The sequence below is a fragment of the Muntiacus reevesi genome, chromosome 15, assembly GCF_963930625.1.
Source record: "Muntiacus reevesi chromosome 15, mMunRee1.1, whole genome shotgun sequence".
Taxonomy (NCBI): Eukaryota; Metazoa; Chordata; class Mammalia; order Artiodactyla; family Cervidae; genus Muntiacus; species Muntiacus reevesi.
The window spans coordinates 22,324,792-22,348,731 of record NC_089263.1 but is presented as its reverse complement, the minus strand read 5'-3'; the positions used below and the strand labels follow the sequence as shown (position 1 = coordinate 22,348,731).

Here is a 23,940-nt window from a genome sequence, read left to right as displayed (position 1 = left end):
GGAATGCTTTGGCTTTGATAACCGATTTTTAGTACCGGAGGTCTGTCAGAGTAGTCAGGTCTTGTGTTCTCTTACGTTTTGCTTTTTCTTTCTAAATCACCACCTACAACTGGAGAAAGAAATGAGGAGATCTCTATATTCCTGAGACTTTTTACCTCCTACCTGGATGGTCAGCAATCTTCCAGGAAGACTTCATCCTGAAGACTGAATCCTCATCTCCCACATTGCAGGCAGATTCTTTACCACTGAGCCACCAGGGAAGCCTGTCAGTTGCTTTAACTCTCCAAGAATTGGCAAAAATTGACAAAAGGACAAGTTCAGGCCTTTTTTATTTAGTTAGATGAGTTAGTCTCTTAAAACTTTTTTCTACACAGATTGTTGAAATTAGAAATCCTTTTATAAATGTGTAGAATTGCTTATGGTCAAAATGGGAAATACTACAGAAAAAATAATCATCTTAAAATTGTTTTGTCTGGGGAAATAATACCAAGAAAATGACCTTCTTTACTTGCAAAATCTACTTAACTAGCAGTGTAGTTTTATTAGAATTTTTTTTACCCATGAAAATTTTTTTTAGTGGGCTTGAATAGACGTCAGAATTGGTTTGTTTTTAATTGATCATCATGCAACTAGTAAATTGTCTCTCTTCATATTTCTTCTTCCAAGTATTTACATCTGTCATTCTTGCTCTTCATTGTTTTTAATCTTTGCGTGAAAACTTCACATATAAAAAATGACTTTTCTGTTAGATAGTATTAGTTTAATCACACCTACAATTATTGTAGTTCTGTCTTATTTTAGGGATAAATGCTTATACTGTTATAAATATATGTGTTTTAATGTATCAGAAGCCTACTTATGTTACTGTTTACATTTAAAAACCTATTTTTATCTCATAGTTGTAATTGTTTTTATATTTCACCAGCATCTTATAATTCAGTGCAACAAAAATTCATTGAGCTATGTATGCTAATGCTGTGTTAAGCATGGTTCCTGTTTTGAGAGATGAGTTAAGGTGACAAGAGCTTGATTTTGTAAAGAAATTAGTAAAATGCAATTGAATTTAGTGAATAAGTACAAATTTTTGACGAAATTTTTTGAGACATTTGGATAGCAAAATTCAAAACCAAGTAAGTCTTTTGAAAGTGACAGAACTTTGAAATAAGCTTTGATGGATGGAGTAATTTTGTGTTTATCAACTAGATATTAAATTGTCTTTGTCCACAGCACCAGAAACTTCTATTGAACTTAAATAGCCTTTCTAGTTGGTTTTCTAGGAACTGCTCTGCAGCATTAATGGGGCTTCCTGCATGGTAAAGAATTTGCTTGTCAGTGCAGGAGATGCAGGTTCTATCCCTGGTCTGGAAAGATCTCCTGGAAACAGAAATGGCAACCCACTCCAGTATTCTTGCCTGGAGAATCCCATGGACAGAGGAGCTTAGTGGGCTACAGTCCATAGGGTCGTAAAGAGTTGGACATGACTGAACGACTAACCGCCAACAATAGCAAATGCAGCACTATATTTCTAATCCTGACCACTGGTTGACTGAACCCAACAGTGAAACCTTGTGTTTACCCACACTGTGTCTTGTTAAATTGGGTTCTTAGATAGTTATCCTAATCCTGTCAAAGTATTTATTACCTTTGCCAGCTTCATGTCAACTTGGGATTTGATCCCATGCCTTCTGGGTTTTTAAGTAGCTGATTATCATAGTAAGGACAGAGCTGTGAGCAGAGCACTGATCCATCTATCCTGCGTTGGAGTGAGGGTTAACATCCACTTCCTATAGACTTGTGGCTGAATCCATCTATCTTATAGCCACCAGCCTACACTCCCCATTGTGTCCACAGCACACTTTATCTCATGTTTGGTTGAAGACCATCTGCATCCTGTCAACCGTACTGGCTTGATTTAGCAGTCTGGATGTTCTGTGACAAAAGGAAGAGAAGTTAGTGTAGTAGGAATAAGAAGTACCCACCGATTTCTGTGTGTGTGTGTGTGTGTGTGTGTGTGTGTAGTTGAAGTTAAACCACAAGTGTCACCAACAGTAACAGAAACCATAAGATGAAAGAAAAATCTTCCTTCTTGGAAATCAACCCATCGTTTTTCATTTTCTTGTACAATCTTTGTCCACAGTAGTACATCTTACATAGCTGTATGTATTATGCTAGAGGCTACTAGGTGTTCTGCTTTTTGCATTTATTGTTTACTTTATAAACACACTTCCATTTGGCTACTTAGTAGTCATAATTTGCATTTTAATCTCTGCATGATATCCTATCAATCTGATATGCTATAGTTTACTTCCCATCATCCCCACATTGGAAATTCATATTGTTTCCTATTAGAGAAAACATTGCTGTGAACCACTGCCTCCTTTGCTAATTCAAAAGAAAAGAAAAGAAAAAAGTCAACTTTAATTGGCAGACTTCAGCTCTAAAGATTGTAGAATCTGCAGACTAATCTTAATGCCTAGTGTGGAAGAAGAAAATACGTATTGATACCTAAGTATCTATAATGCCACAAAAGAACAGATGAGGCCCAGTGAGGCCCAAATGGTGAAGAGATTATTTTGAGTTTAGGATCTCACAGAACGCTTCGTGGAACAAGTTGTTTTTGAATGGGCTTTAGACAATGGAAAGGATTTGACTGTAAAGTTGGGCCAAGTGTGCTCTGAGTTGGAGAAACTGAGCTCAGAGTGGAAAAACCTCAAACGTGTCCTGTGGGCAGCGCACCGTTTATCTTGGCTAAGAGTGTAGGGTCCGTGCGCTAGGGTCTGGCCGTTTCAGGAGCTGGGGTGTTGGGTTCCTGCCAGGTCATAAAGGGCCTGGAGTACAGGCTGAGACATTTATAGTGTAGTCATTAAAACCAGAGCCCTGATCACAACCAGTCCAGGCAATTAACCTTTGTGTTGCTGGCGTCTATCCTGGAGGATGCCTCTCCCCTGCTGCCTTGCATACAATTGGGCGCACAGTGAGCTTCCTTTGAGTGAGTGAACGAACAACTTGGGGTGATGGAGCAGATGCCCAGTCAAGAGGGCCTCAGGATATTCCCAATCAGGGGCCACAGGCTCACGAATCCTCACTGATGCGACTGCATGTGTTTCCCAGCCGAACAGCGGGTCCCTGAGTGCTCCCAAGGATTGGACACACCTGTCATGAGCACCAAGTGTATCTAGGTTTTTTTTTTTTATTGTGACTTTTCCTTTGTTCAGTGATCCATCACTGTGTCCCAGTTTTTTAGTTTTAGCAGAATTAAGATGGAATGGGCCAAATATGCATGATTAATTACGTTCAGTTTCAATTACAGTTATTGATCCATGCCTGTTGGCGTGACCCATGAAGGTAGGGGAAGAGCTTCTAACCTCTGCAGTGGGATGGAGTCAGTCGGCTCATCTCCACTGGCCTACCTCTTCATGGTGCATTTGCCCCAGTTTACTCATTCTTTCTCCCGCCCTACCCCCTTGTTTTGGCTATACTTGCATAAACCACCTTAAAACTTCCCTTAGAATGAGATGGCAGAGTAAACAAAGATGATTAGATCACACAATGGCTAATTCCAGTGAATTTTTTTCCCTCATATGAATTTCAGGCAGCTCTTACACAGCCCAGAGGGGAATCGCTAATAAAGACACTAATTGTTCTGCTTTTTTCAAGAGCTTTTCACACTGTAACTAAAATATTGCTTTCAGTTCTAGATACTGTGTTCTAAAAGCTATGTAAATAAGTTGTATTAGTTCAAACAGGAGAGTGGTCAGGATGCCAGAGGAAAGGAAGGTCATGTCAGAGAAACACTGGAGGAGAGAAGGTTGATGCTATCTTCAAGCAGCTTAAGGGCCCATCGGGTTGTGGGACACAACCAGAGTGACTTAGCACACCCTCCACCATGGAGATGCTCTGAGGGCCACAGTCTCAGTAAATGTGGGATCAGAGGTCAAGTGAGAGGCCTGGCTAAGAAATAGAGTCCCAAGCATCCCAGACATAAAGTTAATCATTTAAACTGCACCAATGAGAAATGAAGGGGCTCTCTGAAAGGAAAGTAGTTTGGAGAAGAGCTTGGAGCCTCAAAGAATACTCTTAGGAAGAAATCATACCCGTAAGAATTATTGTCATAGACAGTAAAATGATGGTCAGAGGGCCAGGGGTCAGAGGAAGGTAGCCCTAAGATTGTTGAGATTTGTCAGAGTGTTGATCAGTAGTTGCAGAAACTGCAGAGAAGTCACAGAGAGTAAGGACTGAGGAAAAGACACTTAGGTTGATGATGACGTGTGTGTGTTAGTTGTCAGTCATGTCCAACTCTCTGCAACCCCAGGGACTACAGCTTGCCAGGCTCCTCTGTCCAAGGGATTTCCCAGGAAAGGATACTGGAGTGGTTTGCCATTTCCTTCTCCAGGTGATCTTCCCAACACAGGGGTCAAATACATATCTTCCTATGATGGCAGGGGGTTCTTTACCACTGTGCCACCTGGGGGAATATGAAAATGGCTGAAATTTCAAAAGAAGCAGTTTTAATAGAGCTCAGGGCAGCTGGCCGTTGAAGACAGAGCACATGGTGAGGAAGCCAGTGTCAGCCCCTTTGGACACATGGGGAGGGCGGTGCCGGGGGTGGGGGACAGCGTTCAGTGGGTTAGAAAAGAGGACAGGCGTCCCTGTCATCACTGTGGCCATTTTTAATTTGTTTTTCTGCTAAGCCTGGAGATGCGAAGGCCCATCAGAGTTTTTAAGTTTTTATTTGTGACACAATGGGTTTCCTGCCATTGGTTTTCCTTTCTCCTTCCTCATCACCACCACCAGGGGGAAATCTGAGTCAGAGAGAAAAGTTTGCCAGCTCAGACAGTTTTGCTCTGTGCACTCAGTTTCTAGTCTAAAAAGTAAAATGTCAGTTAAGGTGGGCGACCTCCACACCAGCTCCCTGCCCTGTTGTTGAGGATGGCAGAGTCCAGGACTCCATGCTGTAGTCCCAGGAGACTTGTGCTCTGCTTCACTGCAATGTGAATTCTCCGGGATAACGTGTTTGTAGACTACTGTGTCCTTAGAAGTAATTTGTCTTATGTGGTAGCTGAAGGAGGAGGCTGTGTATCCATCCCCTCATTTGAGCAAGTTCCTCACCACTGTCTGTGATTTTTGGTTTATCTCTGCTCTTTGCAATTGGTTCTGCTTACTGATGGAAGGGGTATCTGGAGCACCCAGTGGTGCTCACACAGAGGCCAGTCAGAGGGGAGGTTGTCTCCCTTCTGCGTGGAGGGCAGAATTATGCCTGAAGTTGAAATAAAGGTGTTAACCAAGAGGATTTGCTAGAATTCCTGTGACATGGTGCTAAAACTTGTGTTTACTCAGTCATGTCTGACTCTATGACTCCATGGACTGTAGCCCGCCAGGCTCCTCTGTTCATGGGATTTCCCAGGCAAGAATACTGGAGTAGGTTGCCATTTCCTTCTCCAGGGGATCTTCCCAACCCAGGGATTGAACACAGGTCTCCTGCCATGGCAGGGGGGTTCTTCACCACTGAGCCATTGGGAAGCCCAGAAACCAAAAATTCTTACCAGATGTTAAAGATTCCAAACACAATCAGTTTTCAGGGAATAAAACCCATACTCTTGTACCACTGAAATACTATCAGCTTAAATATGAGCAAGCATTTATATGGCTTGCTCACACACACACACACACATATATATAGCTTTAATTTTTAGTGTAAAAATGTCATTGTGCCAGTTTCTTGCTTACTAGGCCCAAATAGCTTGTAATCATTATAATTATCATCATCACATTAATAATGTCTTGTAATTGTGAAAATACTTGTAACATTTATAAAGCCCAGTCACACTAACTCATTGGATTTCATACTCAACGACAGCTCCTAGTGACAGTGTACCCAGGGTCCTTTTAAAGGTCTCCCTCTTACCTTGCTGTGTGGAGGGGATTGTCTTGGGTAATGCACTTTGGGGTGATTTCACCTTTTGTTACTTGTTTCTAATTTTTCTGTGATTGTCACACTTATCCTTTTAAATAAATGCTGGGATATTTCCCATGCCTTTGTAAGCCAAAATTACTGGGATCAAAGTTAATCATTAGTAGAGGGTGAAGAGGGTGTAGGAACAGTTGCATCTCGGTGCATCTCAAGACATGTAACCAGTCGATGAATTTAAAAGATGTGCGGCTTTGCAGGTCGGGTCTACGCAGTCCTATCAAAGAGAGAAGGACGAGTGCTGCAGGAGGAGATGAAAGAGGGGACAGACATGTTCATCATCAAGGCCGTGCTGCCCGTGGCTGAGAGCTTTGGCTTTGCCGATGAGATCCGGAAAAGGACCAGTGGCCTGGCCAGCCCACAGCTGGTGTTCAGCCACTGGGAGGTAAGAAGCCAAATCCGAGTTCCTTCCTTGTCATTTCAGGCTGTGCTTTCCCACAGGGGGCGCCCCTGGGAGCCAACCACTTCCCAGTCTGGTTGGTCTTATCTGGTCCTGCTTGGTCAGATGAACAGGACAAAGCAGATGGCATTTTTTCATCCAGACTGGAAGACCTGAGATTATATGTGCTTTGTAATACACACAGATACACACACACACTCATTTTTTTTCATTTGATGTAAAATTTAAGACAGAACGTTTAATCCTTTTTTTCCCTTCCAAAGATATATTGTAGGTAAGAAAACCACAGATATTTTGAAAATGAAACTTAATGTTTCTTCTGGGGAAAAAGCACTTCTAACATTTAAAGGCAAACAGTTGTGCTTCTTACAAGAGAGAACTTTTTTTTTTTTCATTTATTTTTATTAGTTGGAGGCTAATTACTTTACAATATTGTAGTGATTTTTGCCATACATTGACATGAATCAGCCATGGACTTACATGTGTACCCCATCCCGATCCCCCCTCCCGCCTCCCTCCCCATCCCTCTGGGTCTTCCCAGTGCACCAGCCCTGACCACTTGTCTCATGCATCCAACCTGGACTGGCGATCTGTTTCACCCTTGATAGTATACTTGTTTCAATGCTATTCTCTCAGAACATCCCAACCTCGCCTTCTCCCACAGAGTCCCAAAATCTGTTCTGTACATCTGTGTTTCTTTTTCTGTTTTGCATATAGGATTATTGTAACCATCTTTTTAAATTCTATATATATGCGTTAGTATACTGTATTGCTGTTTTTCTTTCTGGCTTACTTCACTCTGTATAATGGGCTCCAGTTTCATCCATCTCATTAGAACTGATTCAAATGAATTCTTTTTAATGGCTGAGTAATAATTCCATTGTGTATATGTACCATAGCTTCCTTATCCATTTGTCTGCTGATGGGCATCTAGGTTGCTTCCATGTCCTGGCAATTATAAACAGTGCTGTGATGAACATTGGGGTGCATGTGTCTCTTTCAGATCTGGTTTCTTTGGTGTGTATGCCCAGGAGTGGGATTGCTGGGTCATATGGCAGTTCTGATTCCAGTTTTTTAAGGAATCTCTACACTGTTTTCCATAGTGGCTGTACTAGGTTGCATTCCCACCAACAGTGTAAGAGGGTTCCCTTTTTTCCACACCCTTTCCAGCATTTATTGCTTGTAGACTTTTGGATAGCAGCCATCCTGACTGGCGTGTAATGGTACCTCATTGTGGTTTTGATTTGCATTTCTCTGATAATGAGTGATGTTGAGCATCTTTTCATGTGTTTGTTAGCCATCTGTATGTCTTCTTTGGAGAAATGTCTGTTTAGTTCTTTGGTCCATTTTATTTTTCTGGAATTGAGCTTCAGGAGTTGCTTGTATATTTTTAAGATTAATCCTTTGTCTGTTGCTTCGTTTGCTATTATTTTCTCCCAATCTGAGGGCTGTCTTTTCACCTTGCTTACAGTTTCCTTTGTAGTGCAAAAGCTTTTAAGTTTCATTAGGTCCCATTTGTTTAGTTTTGCTTTTATTTCCAATATTCTGGAAGGTGGGTCATAGAGGATCTTGCTGTGATTTATGTCGGAGAGTGTTTTGCCTATGTTCTCCTCTAGGAGTTTTATAGTTTCTGGCCTTACATTTAGATCTTTAATCCACTTTGAGTTTATTTTTGAGTATGGTGTTAGAAAGTGTTCTAGTTTCATTCTTTTACAAGTGGCTGACCAGTTTTCCCAACACCACTTGTTAAAGAGGTTGTCTTTTTTCCATTGTATATCCTTGCCTCCTTTGTCGAAGATAAGGTGTCCATAGGTTCGTGGATTTATCTCTGGGCTTTCTATTCTGTTCCATTGATCTATATTTCTGTCTTTGTGCCAGTACCATACTGTCTTGATGACTGTGGCTTTGTAGTATAGTCTGAAATCAGGCAGGTTGAGTCCTCCAGTTCCATTCTTCTTTCTCAAGATTACTTTGGCTATTTGAGGTTTTTTGTATTTCCATACAAATTGTGAAATTATTAAATTATTTGTTCTAGTTCTCTGAAAAATACCGTTGGTAGCTTGATAGGGATTGCATTGAATCTATAGATTGCTTTGGGTAGAATAGCCATTTTGACAATATTGATTCTTCCAATCCATGAACACGGTATGTTTCTCCATCTGTTTGTGTCCTCATTGATTTCTTTCATCAGTGTTTTATAGTTTTCTATGTATAGGTCTTTTGTTTCTTTAGGTAGATATACTCCTAAGTATTTTATTCTTTTTGTTGCAATGGTGAATGGTATTGTTTCCTTAATTTCTCTTTCTGTTTTTTCATTGTTAGTATATAGGAATGCAAGGGATTTCTGTGTGTTAATTTTATCTCCTGCAACTTTACTATATTCATTGATTAGCTCTAGTAATTTTCTGGTAGAGTGTTTAGGGTTTTCTATGTAGAGGATCATGTCATCTGCAAACAGCAAGAGTTTCACTTCTTTTCCTATCTGGATTCCTTTTACTTCTTTTTCTGCTCTGATTGCTGTGGCCAAAATTTCCAACACTATGTTGAATAGTAGTGGTGAGAGTGGGCACCCTTGTCTTGTTCCTGATTTCAAGGGAAATGCTTTCAATTTTTCACCATTGAGGGTGATGCTTGCTGTGGGTTTGTCATATATAGCTTTTATTATGTTGAGGTATGTTCCTTCTATTCCTGCTTTCTGGAGAGTTTTAATCATAAATGAGTGTTGAATTTTGTCAAAGGCTTTCTCTGCATCTATTGAGATAATCATATGGTTTTTATCTTCCAATTTGTTAATATGGTGTATTACATTGATTGATTTGCAGATATTAAAGAATCCTTGCATTCCTGGGATAAAGCCCACTTGGTCATGGTGTATGATCTTTTTAATATGTTGTTGGATTCTGTTTGCTAAAATTTTGTTAAGGATTTTTGCATCTATGTTCATCAGTGATATTGGCCTGTAGTTTTCTTTTTTTGTGGCATCTTTGTCTGGTTTTGGAATTAGGGTGATGGTGGCCTCATAGAATGAGTTTGGAAGTTTACCTTCATCTGCAATTTTCTGGAAGAGTTTGAGTAAGATAGGTGTTAGCTCTTCTCTAAATTTTTGGTAGAATTCAGCTGTGAAGCCATCTGGTCCTGGGCTTTTGTTTGCTGGAAGACTTGATTGCAGTTTCGATTTCCTTGCTAGTGATGGGTCTGTTAAGATCTTCTATTTCTTCCTGGTTCAGTTTTGGAAAGTTATACTTTTCTAAGAATTTGTCCATTTCATCCAAGTTGTCCGTTTTATTGGCATAGAGCTGCTGGTAGTAGTCTCTCATGATCCTTTGTATTTCAGTGTTGTCTGTTGTGATCTCTCCATTTTCATTTCTAATTTTGTTAATTTGGTTCTTCTCTCTTTGTTTCTTAATGAGTCTTGCTAATGGTTTGTCAATTTTGTTTATTTTTTCAAAAAACCAGCTTTTAGCTTTGTTGATTTTTGCTATGGTCTCTTTAGTTTCTTTTGCATTTATTTCTGCCATAATTTTTAAGATTTCTTTCCTTCTACTAACCCTGGGGTTCTTCATTTCTTCCTTCTCTAATTGCTTTAGGTGTAGAGTTAGGTTATTTATTTGGCTTTTTCCTTGTTTCTTGATGTAAGCCTGTAACGCTATGAACCTTCCCCTTAGCACTGCTTTTACTGTGTCCCATAGGTTTTGGGTTGTTATGTTTTCATTTTCATTCATTTCTATGCATATTTTGATTTCTTTTTTGATTTCTTCTATGACTTGTTGGTTATTCAGAAGCGTGTTATTTAGCCTCCGTATGTTTGAATTTTTAACAATTTTTTTCCTGTAATTGAGATCTAATCTTACTGCACTGTGGTCAGAAAAGATGACTAGAATGATTTCAATTTTTTTGAATTTTCGAAGACCAGATTTATGGCCCAGGATGTGATCTATTCTGGAGAAGGTTCCGTGTACACTTGAGAAAAAGGTGAAGTTGATTGTTTTGGGGTGAAATGTCCTATAGATATCAATTAGGTCTAGCTGGTCCATTGTGTCATTTAAGGTTTGTGTTTCCGTGTTAATTTTCTGTTTAGTTGATCTATCCATAGTTGAGAGTACGGTATTTTAAAGTCTCCCACTATTATTGTGTTACTATTAATTTCCTCTTTCATACTCGTTAGCGTTTGCCGTACATATTGCGGTTCTCCTATGTTGGGTGCATATATATTTATAATTATTATATCTTCTTCTTGGATTGATCCTTTGATCATTATGTAGTGTCCTTCTTTGTCTCTTTTCGCATCCTTTATTTGAAAATCTATTTTATCTGATACGAGTATTGCGACTCCTGCTTTCTTTTGGTCTCCGTTTGTGTGAAATATTTTTTTCCAGCCCTTCACTTTTAGTCTGTATGTGTCTCTGGTTTTGAGGTGGGTCTCTTGTAGACAGCATATATAGGGGTCTTGTTTTTGTATCCATTCAGCCAATCTTTGTCTTTTGGTTGGGGCATTCAACCCATTTACATTTAAGGTAATTATTGATATGTGTGGTCCCGTTGCCATTTACTTTGTTGTTTTGGGTTCATGTTTATACAGCCTTTCTGCATTTCCTGTCTAGAGAAGATCCTTTAGCATTTGTTGAAGAGCTGGTTTGGTGGTGCTGAATTCTCTCAGCTTTTGCTTGTCTGTAAAGCTTTTGAATTCTCCTTCATGTCTGAATAAGATCCTTGCTGGGTACAGTAATCTAGGTTGTAGGTTATTCTCTTTCATTACTTTAAGTATGTCCTGCCATTCCCTTCTGGCCTGGAGGGTTTCTATTGATAGATCAGCTGTTATCCTTATGGGAATCCCTTTGTGTGTTATTTGTTGTTTCTCCCTTGCTGCTTTTAGTATTTGTTCTTTGTGTTTGATCTTTGTTAATTTGATTAATATGTGTCTTGGGGTGTTTCGCCTTGGATTTATCCTGTTTGGGACTCTCTGGGTTTCTTGGACTTGGGTGGCTATTTCCTTCCCCATTTTAGGGAAGTTTTCAGCTATTATCTCCTCGAGTATTTTCTCATGGCCTTTCTTTTAGTCTTCTTCTTCTGGGACTCCTATGATTCGAATGTTGGGGCGTTTCACATTGTCCCAGAGGTCCCTGTGGTTGTCCTCATTTCTTTTGATCCTTTTTTCTTTTTTCCTGTCTGCTTCATTTATTTCCACCATTTTATCTTTACCTCACTTATCCTATCTTCTGTCTCCGTTATTCTACTCTTGGTTCCCTCCAGAGTGTTTTTTATCTCATTCATTGCATTATTCATTTTTAATTGACTCTTTTTTATTTCTTCTAGGTCTTTATTAAACATTTCTTGCATCTTTTCAATCTTTGTCTCCAGGCTATTTGTCTGTAACTCCATTTTGTTTTCAAGATTTTGGATCATTTTTATTATCATTATTCTAAATTCTTTTTCAGGTAGATTCCCTATCTCCTCCTCTTTTGTTTGACTTGGTGGACTTTTTTCATGTTCCTTTACCTGTTGGGTATTTCTTTGCCTTTTCATCTTGTTTAGATTGCTGTGTCTGGAGTGGGCTTTCTGTATTCTGGAGGTCTGTGGTTCCTTTTTATTGTGGAGGTTTTACCCAGTGGGTGGGGTTAGACAATTGGCTTGTCAAGGTTTCCTGGTTAGGGAAGCTTGTGTCGGTGTTCTGGTGCATGGAACTTGATTTCTTCTCTTTGGAGAGCAATGGAGTGCCCAGTAATGAGTTTTGAGATGGGTCTATGTGTTAGGTGTGACCTTGGGCAGCCTGTATGTTGACATTCAGGGCTATGTTCCTGCGTTACTGGAGAATTTACGTGGTATGTCTTGTTCTAAAACTTATTGGCTCTTGGGTGGTGGTTGGCTTCAGTGTAGGTATGGAGGCTTTTGGACGGTCACTTATTACTTAAAGTTCCATGTAGTCAGGAGTTTTCTGGTGTTCTCAGGTTTTGGGCTTAGGTCTCCTGCCTCTGGATTTCAGTTTTGTTCTTCCTGTAGTCTCAGGACTTCTCCAACTATACAGCACTGATAATAAAACTTCTAGGTTAATGGCGAAAAGATTCTCCCCCGTTAGGGACACCCAGAGAGGTTCACAGAGTTACATGAAGAAGAGGAGAGGGAGGAGGGAGATAGAGATGAGCAGGAGGAGAAAAAGGGGGACTCAAGAGGAGAGAGACAGATTCGCAGTTGTCTGTTCCCAGAGTGTTCTCCGTAGCCCAGACACCCACAAAGATTCATAGAATTGGATTGGGAAGAGAAGGGGAAAGGAGGAAATAGAGGTGTTCTGAGGTAGAAAACAGAGAGTCAAGATTGGGGGAGAATAATCAACACACTCCTGAATAAAAATGGGAACTGAATATTGGATTCTTAAATGTTCACAATTTATATCATATACTGAAAAACAAAAATTAAAAATCTAGAGTAGAGGTTAGACTGTTAAAAATACTATATTAAAAACAAAAACCAAAACACACAAAAAAATTTTAGAAATATATATGAAGTTTGGTTTAAAAATAGGGCTTCTCTTCTTTTTTTTTTTTTGTAAAGTTATAGTGTATTGAAAATGAAAATTAAGGAGTAGTAGAGGAGCGCTAGAGGACTTTAAAAGAAATAAGAGAAAAAGAAAAATAGAAAATAGAAGAGAAAAAGGGAAAAAAAAGAAAGAAAAGAAAAAAAAATTTCCCTAATTAAAAAAATCGTAAAAATCTATGAAAATGAAAGTTAAGGAGTAATGGGGGAGTAATAGGGAATTTTAAAGGAAAATAAAAGAGAAAAAATAAAAAATTTTTTTAAAAAGTAAAAATATATCTAGGAATTTCTCTGGAGATGTTGAGGTCAGTGTGGGTTCGGCTAAGTTTCAGATAGTTCCTCATTCCAGCTTACACTTCTCGATATCTATAGGCCCCTTCCGGTGTAGTCGGTGTTTTCTACAGGGATTTTAATCTGTTGCACTGGTCCCTTCTGAAGCGGTTCCCTTTGTTTATTTGGCTTCTGTTGGCCGGTCTCTTCAGAGTCTCATTTCCGCCCTGACACAGGCGTGCGGAGGTGGACTCTTATTCAGGTAGCTAGTTCCCTTCACTGCGGGTAGGGGCTGGCGCTGCGGGGAGGGGCTGGCGCTGCTTTCTCCGTCTGCGCTGCTCAGGCTCCCGGCTGCTCTGTATGGAGCGCGCCCGCGCTGCTCGCGGTTCCACCCCTCGGGTGTTCCCCAAAAGCGCACAACAAAAAGCTGCGCCTGCTCTTTGTGCCTTCCCCATCAGAGCGGTCCAGGCAGCCGGGGCTTGACGGGTGCACTCTCCCCGGGTGCGGCGCGCCCACTCACTTCCGCGGTCCCAGTTTCAGTTTCCGCCGGAGCCAGTCGGGTGCGTGCGCGCGCCTTCTGCCCTCTGCGTCCCCAGCCCCAGTCCCCGCCCGCGCCGGTCGGGTGCCTGTGCCCTGTGTCTCGCGGCAACCCTCCTGGCAGATGTCGACCATCCAGAATCTCAGGAGGTCTTTGATTAGAAACTGGAGGCCTGTTTGCAGTGCGGCAGGGGATGCAGTCCTTGGGACCAAGCCTGCCCCCTTCCCCTCCCCCCTGCCTCCTGCCTCCCGCGGGGCTCCGCCGGTCCGCAGCCTTCGAGCTCTTCTCTGAACTTTCTCGGTACCTTTGTTTTGCGAATGGCCGGCAGTGTGTTCGGGCTGGTTAATTTTCTCTCTCTCTTTTGCTCTCCCACAGTTCAAGTTGACACCTCACAAAAGCTACCTCCGATTGTCCTCAGGGCACTCAAGCCCGGACCCTACCCCAAGCAATGCCGCCCGCTCCTCTCCGTTCTGCCCCCACTTGCTGGTGGCGGATGCGGGTGTCTGGGGTACTTTTCTGCTGAGAGTTGCTTTTAGGCTCGTAATCTGTGGGTTTTAGTTATTGTTTCCCTCCCATTCAGGTTGCCCTCCGAGATTCAGACACTTCCCCCAGGCCCGCCAGTGTGAGAGTTTCCCGGTGTCTGGAAACGTCCTCTATTAAGACTCCCTTCCCGAGACGGATCTCCGTCCTTAGCTCTTTTGTCTCACTTTTTATCTTTTACATTTTGTCCTACCTCCTTTCGAAGACATTGGGCTGCTTTTCTGGGCGCCTGATGACCTCAGCTAGCGATCAGAACTTGTTTTGTGAAGTTTGCTCTGCGTTCAGTTATTCTTTTGATGAATTTGTAGGAGAGAAAGTGGTCTCCCCGTCCTACTCCTCTGCCATCTTCTGGCCCATTTTTTGATTGGGCCATTTATTTTTCTGGAATTGAGCTTCAGGAGTTGCTTGTATATTTTTGAGATTAATCCTTTGTTGCTTCGTTTGCTATTATTTTCTCCCATTCTGAGGGCTGTCTTTTCACCTTGCTTTTAGTTTCCTTTGTTGTGCAAAAGCTTTTAAGTTTCATTAGGTCCCATTTGTTTACTTTTGCTTTTATTTCCAATATTCTGGGAGGTGGGTCATAGAGGATCCTGCTGTGATTTATGTCGGAGTGTGTAATGCTTATGTTCTCCTCTAGGAGTTTTATAGTTTCTGGTCTTACATTTAGATCTTTAATCCATTTTGAGTTTATTTTTGAGTATGGTGTTAGAAAGTGTTCTAGTTTCATTCTTTTGCAAGTGGTTGACCGGTTTTCCCAGCACCACTTGTTAAAGAGGTTGTCTTTTTTCCATTGTATATCCTTGCCTCCTTTGTCGAAGATAAGGTGTCCATAGGTTCATGGATTTATCTCTGGGCTTTCTATTCTGTTCCATTGATCTATATTTCTGTCTTTGTGCCAGTACCATACTGTCTTGATGACTGTGGCTTTGTAGTAGAGCCTGAAATCAGGCAGGTTGAGTCCTCCAGTTCCATTCTTCTTTCTCAAGATTACTTTGGCTATTCGAGGTTTTTTTGTATTTCCATATAAATTGTGAAATTATTTGTTCTAGTTCTCTGAAAAATACCATTGGTAGCTTGATAGGGATTGCACTGAATCTATAGATTGCTTTGGGTAGTATAGTCATTTTGACAATATTGATTCTTCCAATCCATGAACACGGTATGTTTCTCCATCTGTTTGTGTCCTCATTGATTTCTTTCATCAGTGTTTTATAGTTTTCTATATATAGGTCTTTTGTTTCTTTAGGTAGATATACTCCTAAGTATTAAGAGAGAACTTTAAATTATTCTGTGTTTCATGTTCTACAGTCCCCATTATGGAGACTCAAGGCTCCTGTGGGCTTCAGGTGTTGTGGCACAAAATGGCTCATCAAAACACGTACACTTAGAGAACAAACTTATGGTTACCAGGGGTAAGGGATAGTCAGGGAGTTTGAGATGGACATGTATGCACAGCTGTATTTAAAATGGATAACCAACAAGGACCTACTGTATAGCACAAGGAACTCAACTTCAAACAAATAATCCAGACTGTTTCCTTAAACAATTTAGACAAAGCTCGTGGTTTAGGTTCTGTACTAAGCTCTTCTCACTTCTTTTACTTTCTTTAGCCAACTGGGTCCCTTCTCTGGAACACTTAAAATGAACAGTTTAAAATTAGACAATACAGGGGAATGGAAATAATTGAGGGAGAGCTTTCTCTTTAAAATGAATTCTCTAGTCAAGTGAATCTGGAAGAGTAAAGAATGGTGACACTTTAGAAAAACTAACCTGGACAGGGCAAATTTGATTTTAATTGGGCAAGTTTATATCATCTAAATCTGTAAATTTAGTTGCTAGTCCAAAACACCCAGTTGTGTCTGCTTTTCCTTAAAAAAAGAAGGTTACATTCTTTGTGCTTGATAGAACTAAAGTTAATATTGTTCCAATTTAGGTTACATATTTTGGTTGTTGGTACAAGCTACCTTTTAACAGTGATTTCCTATGACATTTTTCTTGCATTTTTGTCTCAAAACTAAATGATATTTCTATGGCTTTATTGGCTTATGTCTGAATAGATACCATTGCTGGACTTCATTAGGTAGAAAACAGTAGCACAAAACATGTAAGTTATTTGTTAATCCCCATGCTTATGGGCAATAATTTCCCACTTATCCAGACTTCTAGCTTTTTGGTTTTGGTTTTTGACACTCAACTTTTACATAAGAGCACAAACCAGTAAGAAATAGAAGGGATGGATTCATAAAGGCAGCTTCTGAAGAACTATGTTTATCAAGAAGTGAAAGCGTTAGTCACTCAGTTGTGTCTGACTCTTCGCAACCCCATGGACTGAAGTCCACCAGGCCCCTCTGTCCGTGGGATTCTCGAGGCAAGATACTGGAGCAGGATAAATATATACAGATGTTCCTAATGAAAAACAGCATTGTCTCCCAAACGTTCTAGCAACCAGATGTGTGATTATAGGACAGTGCAGCAAAGTGGTACTTAAAGACTTACTCCACTTCAAAGTAATGACCTTGAGAAATGAAACACTTTCTTCACTTGCGCTACCACTACTGAAAACAGCCTTCAGAACTTGGAGCTCGTGCTTCTGAATGTCTTAAGAAATGACGAGTCCATCTCATTAAGAAGACTTCGCTCACCTAGGTGCAAAAAACTGGGTGACAGGATGTTTGATCAGAACAAAGAGAGTGTAGGTTGAGTGATCAGTGGGATTCTCTGTAGATGCATATTCAGAGTTCTTGAAATGGCACCATCATTGGAAGAGTTCTGTATTGGAATTTGCTTATTCTATTTGTTTAAAATACTTCATCACCTTATAGTCACTCTTATCCTTGAAAATGATTCTATAATGCACATATTTTTAAAAAAAATTTATAAAACTTCTCATCCTTTCCCAGCTGGCAAATAACATTGTGTATGAAACTGATGAGGCTGCTCTGTGGAAAGAATCCCAAAGCAGAGTGGCTCAGATAAAGCAGAAGGTTCTCTCGAGTCCAGGGCTGCCTCTCAGCACTCGTTGTCCACTGGTGGTCTGGAGCGGCTGTTCCACCTCCTCCCATCACCCCTGCATTCCAGCCAGTAAGATCCAGGAACAGCTAGAGGGCGTACTCCATCCCTATAAGAGGATGCTGCCCGAGTCACTCCCCTTCATCCCACTGCCCAGAGCAACTCATCCAGCACGTCAAGCAAGGCTCCACCTGACAAGGAGGCTAGCAGTGTGGTCTTACCCAGGTGATACATGCATGCTAAGTCACTTCAGTTGAGTCTGACTCTTTGCAACACCATGGACTGTAGCCCACCAGGCTTCTCTGTCCATGAGATTCTCCAGGCAAGAATACTAGAGTGGGTTGCCATTTCCTCCTCCAGGGGATCTTCCCCACACAGGTATTAAACCCACATCTCTTGGGTCTCCTGCCTTGGCAGGTGATTTCTTTGCCACTAGCACCAGGAGTCAGCAAACTCTTTGACCCATTACTTGTTTTGGTAAATAAAATATAACAATACCCCTTCATTTGCATATCTTACATGGCTGCTTTCAAGTGGACTCTCTTAGTTAAGACAGAGACCGTGTGGCCCACAGTCTATTTTACCTACTGTCTTAGGCTTTATAGAAAAGGTGTGACTACCCCTCCCCCCAGAAGCTCGGTCGTCTGTATGCCCACCTGAAATACCTGTTGCCAAAGAAAAAGAGAATAGGTATTTAGGAACAGTTAATATAAAACAGCAAATTTTGACTGAATAGGCAGTTTTTGTTGCTATGAAAATCATCAGTTTTCTTTCTCAAAATGTGAAAAAAGAGGTGGGGGATTGAAAGTTAATCCTATATACTTAATAGTAGTTTTTTTAAAATACTAGCTTTGGGCTTAGTTATAGCTTGTTATTACAAATCGATCCTTCAGTAAACAACTGTAGGGGAAGTGTAGTCAAGAAAAGTTAGCTGCAGTTTTGTACCGTCCTTTTGTCATCCCCTTGCCACCTGTCATGATCCCATTCCCCAAAGCTTCAAATCTTTGAAAGTCTTGAAAATCCATTACACTTAAATGTTACTGATCTGATATTTTCTGGCTGTCTCAGTTTTTTTCCCGCTGCCCCCCACGCGCCCCCCCCCCCCCCCCATAGTTAGGTTCAGAAATAACACAGTTGTCGAGATCTGGCTTCTCACTCCAAGGCACTGTTTTTCATTTGTATTCTACCACACCATATAATTTACAATCAAGAGCTTTTGAGAGAAAGTGCTTCAGAAAAATAGAGAAAATAAAATTACAGGCATTTTCCACGAGGAAACCTTTGAAGTCAGCAATCTCATAATTTCTCTTTCTATGTTTTACCCTTCTGCAAAAAAGGAAGAAAAGGCGCTAATAAGGGACACAGAAAGAAATATTACCAGTCATTGCTGTTCTCCATGTATGTCAGCATAACCTCAAGTCTCCCTGTTAATACTGAGATTCCCCCAGGGCGTGCACTGAAGGCCGTGCAGGGTAAGAAGAAGTGATTGCAGCAGCACTGGGCATGGCATGTGGACATGGTATTTCCCTCCTGCCGTCTGTAATCATAGGGAGGACTGGGTAAAATGTTGAAATAGAGCTCCCAAAGCTTTTTTATTTTCTTGTTTTGTTGTTGTTGTTGTTTTTAACACTCAGGGCAACAACTAGCACTTGGGTGCCTTCCTTCCTGTGAGTTAGAAGATGAAGTCCTCTTTAGATTCTGAAGATGCAAAAAATATCCTCCCCACAGGCACGTGAATTCTGGGTGAGCCAATTAGAAGAAAGCACCTTTTCTTCAAAACTGGTAGCAAGCTCTGCTCTCCTGCCTCAGAGATGCTTTTCTGTGAGCATCACCCATACTGTTTTTGGGGTCACCTTTTCTCATCACCCACAAAGAAAATTCATAATGACCCTACTGCAGTCAGATGGGGCTGATCCAGGCTAGCCTCTTCCTGACAAAGAGTACTCCATCTCCCCTCTCCTGAGAGTTTGTTCGACATGTCAGGGCAAGAACCTAGATACAGGAGGGGTGCAGGTGAAGACGTCAGCTGCCCGTGCAGGACAGAGGAGGTGCAGGCAACTGGGCCTGTGTCAGGCGAGTCCCTGGGCAGCAGGAGATGAACACAGACAGCAGCCCCAGAGTCTCGGGAAGCAAACTGAGCAAACCTCAGAAATATGTGCTGAGGGGAAATGGGACCCTTCTGAAGCTCCTGGGTCCTGCATTCTTGAAAAAGGACTCTCTGGTCTTAAACTGGCCAGTCCAAGTCCGCTGTCTCCCAACCAGCCCCTCACTTACTGCTAGAAAAGATTGAGGGCAGGAGGAGAAGGGAGTGGCAGAGGGTGAGGTGGATGGCATCACTGACTCAATGAACATGAATTTGAGCAAACTCCAGGAGATAGTAAAGGACAGGGAAGCCTGGCGTGCCACAGTACACGGGGTCAAAAAGAATTGGACACGACTTAGCGACTGAACAACAACAAAAATGTATTCACTGCTGCTGCTGAAACCTGCTAAGAACATGTGGCTTCTTTATATTCCATGATGGTTTTATCATCCAACTAGTTAGAGGCGGACACTAATGACTGACTTAGAACTAGTGTCCTACAAGTACAGTGTTTGTGGATGACCACCCAAGGTCCATTTCCTGACCTTCTTCCCCTTCCCCTCTCCGAGAAAGAGAGGGCCTTCTATGGGGAGAGGGTGGGGACCTCAGCTTCAGCATGGTGCCCTCTAGAGCCTCAGTGGCCTTGTCTGGGAAGTGGCTTGCCTGGTCCGGTCCCATCTAGCTGCTAGAGCCAGCATGGTGGCACCAAACAGTCTCAGGAATCTTTCCAGCAGCCACTGATCTCTGGAAGTCCCCACCTGCAGCTGCCTTTGTCCTGCTCCCAGGCTGCTACCAGTGTCTTGTCCACTCCACGTCCTCTTACATGTGGGGACTTCCAGATCAGCAGCATCACCCCTCGCACTGCTCTGCTACCTTGTCAGATGAGACCTGGAGTGGGCAGGACCCCAGCAACTTGCCAGTCCTAAAAGGGAGTCAATCTTGAGTGTTCATTGGAAGGACTGATGCTAATACTGAAGCTCAGCACTCTGGCCACCTGATTCAAAGAGGCCACTCATTGGAAAAGACCCTGATGCAGGGAAAGATTGAAGGCAGGAGAAGGGGGAGGTGGAGGGTGAGATGGCTGGATGGCATCATCAACTAAATGGGCATAAATTTGAGCAAACTCTGGGAGGTAGTGGAGGACAGAGGAGCCTGGCATGCTGCAGTCCATGACGTCACAAGGAGTTGGACACGACTTAGTGACTGAACAGCCTCCTGCCAGTCCTTTGCTGATGGCACCCTTGGAGATGTTGCTTGTACTCTGTGGACATATACCTTGAGGACACCTGAGTCCTCATGTCTACTACTTCAGCCTGAGGGCACTGTCTGTGCTTTTACACACTTAGGAGACTGTGATGTGTGGTCTAGTTCTGTTTCACAACTGCCTACTGTTTTATGACTGCTGTTCCCCACCCCCATCTCCTTTATTTCTTGGAGGATTTTTACATGAACTCTCTAGAACTTTGTCTTCAGATTGCCTTGTTATCTCTCTCTCTGACTGTTTGTTCTCCTTTTGAGTCTGGCGCCTGTCTTTCGTGGTGCTGGATTTCCTCTTGTCCTCAGAGAGTCATGCTGGCAGGGTCACTTGCCGCGGGGCTTCTCTCCTCCTCTGCCGTCCTGAGGGCTGAGGCTCAGGTCAGGGCCTATCCCAGTGTGGATGGTGCAGGACCGCAGACTCTGCATGGGCTGAGCCTCATCTTCAGAAGGTGATGGCTTTTCTCTCGTGACCTACTAGTCACTTTTAGCCACAGCCCCAGACACAGTTGTTCCACCTCCCCAGAAGACTGGGTGGTTCTGGTCCCCACATGCCTGGAGTATGTGGCTTTGGGCCCATCCATCCTCAGTGGGCAGTAAGAGTCTGGCCCTCATGACCATTCCTGTCTTGGCTCCCTGTGGGAAGTGGATGGGGCTTGTACCTCTGTTTATCATTGTGGGCTCTCTTCTCTTCCTTCCTGGTCCACAGAGATCTCCTACTGTTGTATTGAAGAGTGACTATTATAAAATAAATTCTTCTTTCATTTCTGTGTCTTAAACAGAAGAGTATTGGGATTTGAGACCACTTGAGACATACCACCTTTTTCTGCCCAGTTGGAAAATAAGAAAAAAACAACAAAAAGAACAAGACATATGAAAGTCAGAATCTCACTGTCCTTATTGGTAAAGCCGATTTTGTTGAATGTGGTCAGCGTGTTGGCAATACTGACCTCCTAATACTGCACTGAATTTTGGAGCAAAAACTCGGAATAATCAAGAACAGACCCATGTGTTGATCAGTGCTGAGGACAAAGGCAAAATTAATGAAATAACACCTCTACCCAGGGATATGATAGTGTAGGGGAGAGTTTTTCCTATTACATTATTCAAAAGTCATAGTTGTCTTACTTCCTTAGTGTTCTATAAAGGCTCTAAGAGTCAAGACTAACGTGTATATTACAGGTTTCATTGAATCTGCCTCCATTTGTTCATGGTTGTTTATTACCATTTCTAGCAAGCTTACCTCTTCATTGCTTAGCATTTGTTTCTTAAGCTAAGACTATGAATCGGCACTGGGAATAAAAGTATAGTTGTCTAATCTAGCACATTCTGTCACCTTCCTTTACAAGATCATCCCCAGCGACCCCTTCTGGGTACCAACCACCGAGGAGGAGTACCTGCACTTTGGGGAAAAGGCCGATTCCGAGAACCAGGCCCGGAAGTACATGAACGCAGTGCGGAAGCGGAAGGGTCTCTATGTGGAAGAGAAGATTGTGGAGCACGCAGAAAAGCAGAGAACCCTCAGCAAGAATAAGTAATCAGCCCTGCTGGCTGATCCTTCCCTTTGTAATAAATGAGGAAAGGTCACCCAGGCTTTGATACTGGGAAAATTTCTTTATGCTGCATCATCTCTGCATTCACTTTCAATAAAGTTGATTGGTATAATATTTTACATAGGGCATTCCAGAATTTTTTTGTAATTGATTCTGCTATAAAGCAAGATGTTATTATAAGCATTGCACTGGACCCTTCTCCCTTTGTGTGTGCTTCAGTCATGCCTGACTCTTTGCGCCTGCCAGGCTCCTCTGTCCATGGGATTCTCTGGGCAGGAATCCTGGAGTGGGTTGCCATGCCCTCCTCCAGGCCCTCCTCCGTACCCTGTGTGTATCTGCCCCCCGGCAGTAAAGCTCAGGCTATGATGAGGGCAGTCTGCTCAGTGCTGAGGGCAGGGTGTGCAGACCCTGCTATGGGGGCTGCTTCCTCTACACTGAGCAACCCACCTCTGCCTGTTGTCAGCATCTCACTTGCAGCTACATCCTCCAATTAAACATATTTTATATGTAATCTTTGGTTAACAGCATTTAACATCCTTTGAAGAGACCACAAATTTGCAAGACCAGCTACCTTTAGATTAGTTAAACCAAGTCACTTTTACAGCTGATTCATCTTAAGGTTTATTTGTCCATCAAAACAATAGTTTTAATGTAATGTTCAATTGTTGGCCTTTAAACCTTCTGTTTTCACATTCCTTCATATATTGTATCACTCATATTTAAATAAATGTTAATTAACAGATTGGTTCCAAATAGGGAAAGGAGTATGACAAGGCTATATATTGTCACCTTGCTTATTTAACTTATATGCAGAGTACATCATGAGAAACGCTGGACTGGATGAAGCACAAGCTGGAATCAAGATTGCTGGGAGAAATATCAATAACCTCAGACATGCAGATGACACCACCCTTATGGCAGAAAGCAAAGAAGAACTAAAGAGCCTCTTGATGGAAGTGAAAGAGGAGAGTGAAAAAGTTGGCTCAATATTCAGAGAACTAAGATCATGGCATCTGGCCCTATCACTTCATGACAAATAGATGGAGAAACAGTGGAAACAGTGACAGACTTTATTTTTTGGGGCTCCAAAATCACTACAGATGGTGACTACAGCCATAAAATTAAAAGAAACTTGCTCCTTGGAAGAAAAGTTGTGACCAACCTAGACAGCATATTAAAAACCAGAGACATTACTTTGCCAACAAAGTTCCATCTAGTCAAAGCTATGGTTTTTCCAGTAGTCACGTATGGATGTGAGAGTTGGACTATAAAGAAAGCTGAGCACCGAAGAACTGATGCTTTTGAACTGTGGTGTTGGAGAAGACTCTCTTGAGAGTTCCTTGGACTGCAAGGAGGTCCAACCAGTCCATCCTAAAGGAAATCAGTCCTGAATATTCATTGGAAAGACTGATGCTGAAGCTGAAACTCCAATACTTTGGCCACCTGATGTGAAGAACTGACTCACTGGAAAAGACCCTGATGCTGAGAAAGATTGAAGGCTGAAGGAGAAGGGAACAACAGAGGATGAGATGGTTGGATGGCATCACCGACTCGATGGACATGAGTTTGAGTAAACTCTGGGATTTGGGGATGGACAGGGAGTCCTGGTGTGCTGCAGTCCATGGGGTTGCAAAGAGTCGGACACGACTGAGTGAACTGATGATATTTTTCTTTTAAAATGATATTTTTCTTTTAAAAAAAAAAGTAAATTTCTGTAATTCTCTTGGCTGTTTCCTCTTAGCCTTACTGAAGGGTATTATCTTATATGATGAGATTATTGCCTGTATTGTAAATGTC

General features: G+C 42.0%; 1 protein-coding gene across 2 annotated transcripts in view; it reads left to right on the top strand.

Moving 5' to 3' along the window:
• The window catches only part of EFL1 (elongation factor like GTPase 1), a 118,109-nt gene extending 95,849 nt beyond the window's left edge, over nucleotides 1–22,260 (top strand). For both annotated transcript variants that reach the window (XM_065906463.1, XM_065906464.1), the window contains exons 19-20: nucleotides 6,169–6,353; nucleotides 21,940–22,260. In XM_065906463.1, the coding sequence (XP_065762535.1) occupies nucleotides 6,169–6,353; nucleotides 21,940–22,128 (374 nt within the window). In that variant the 3' untranslated portion in view covers nucleotides 22,129–22,260. The remainder of the gene's footprint in view (nucleotides 1–6,168; nucleotides 6,354–21,939) is intronic.
• Nucleotides 22,261–23,940: the final 1,680 nt, after the last annotated feature.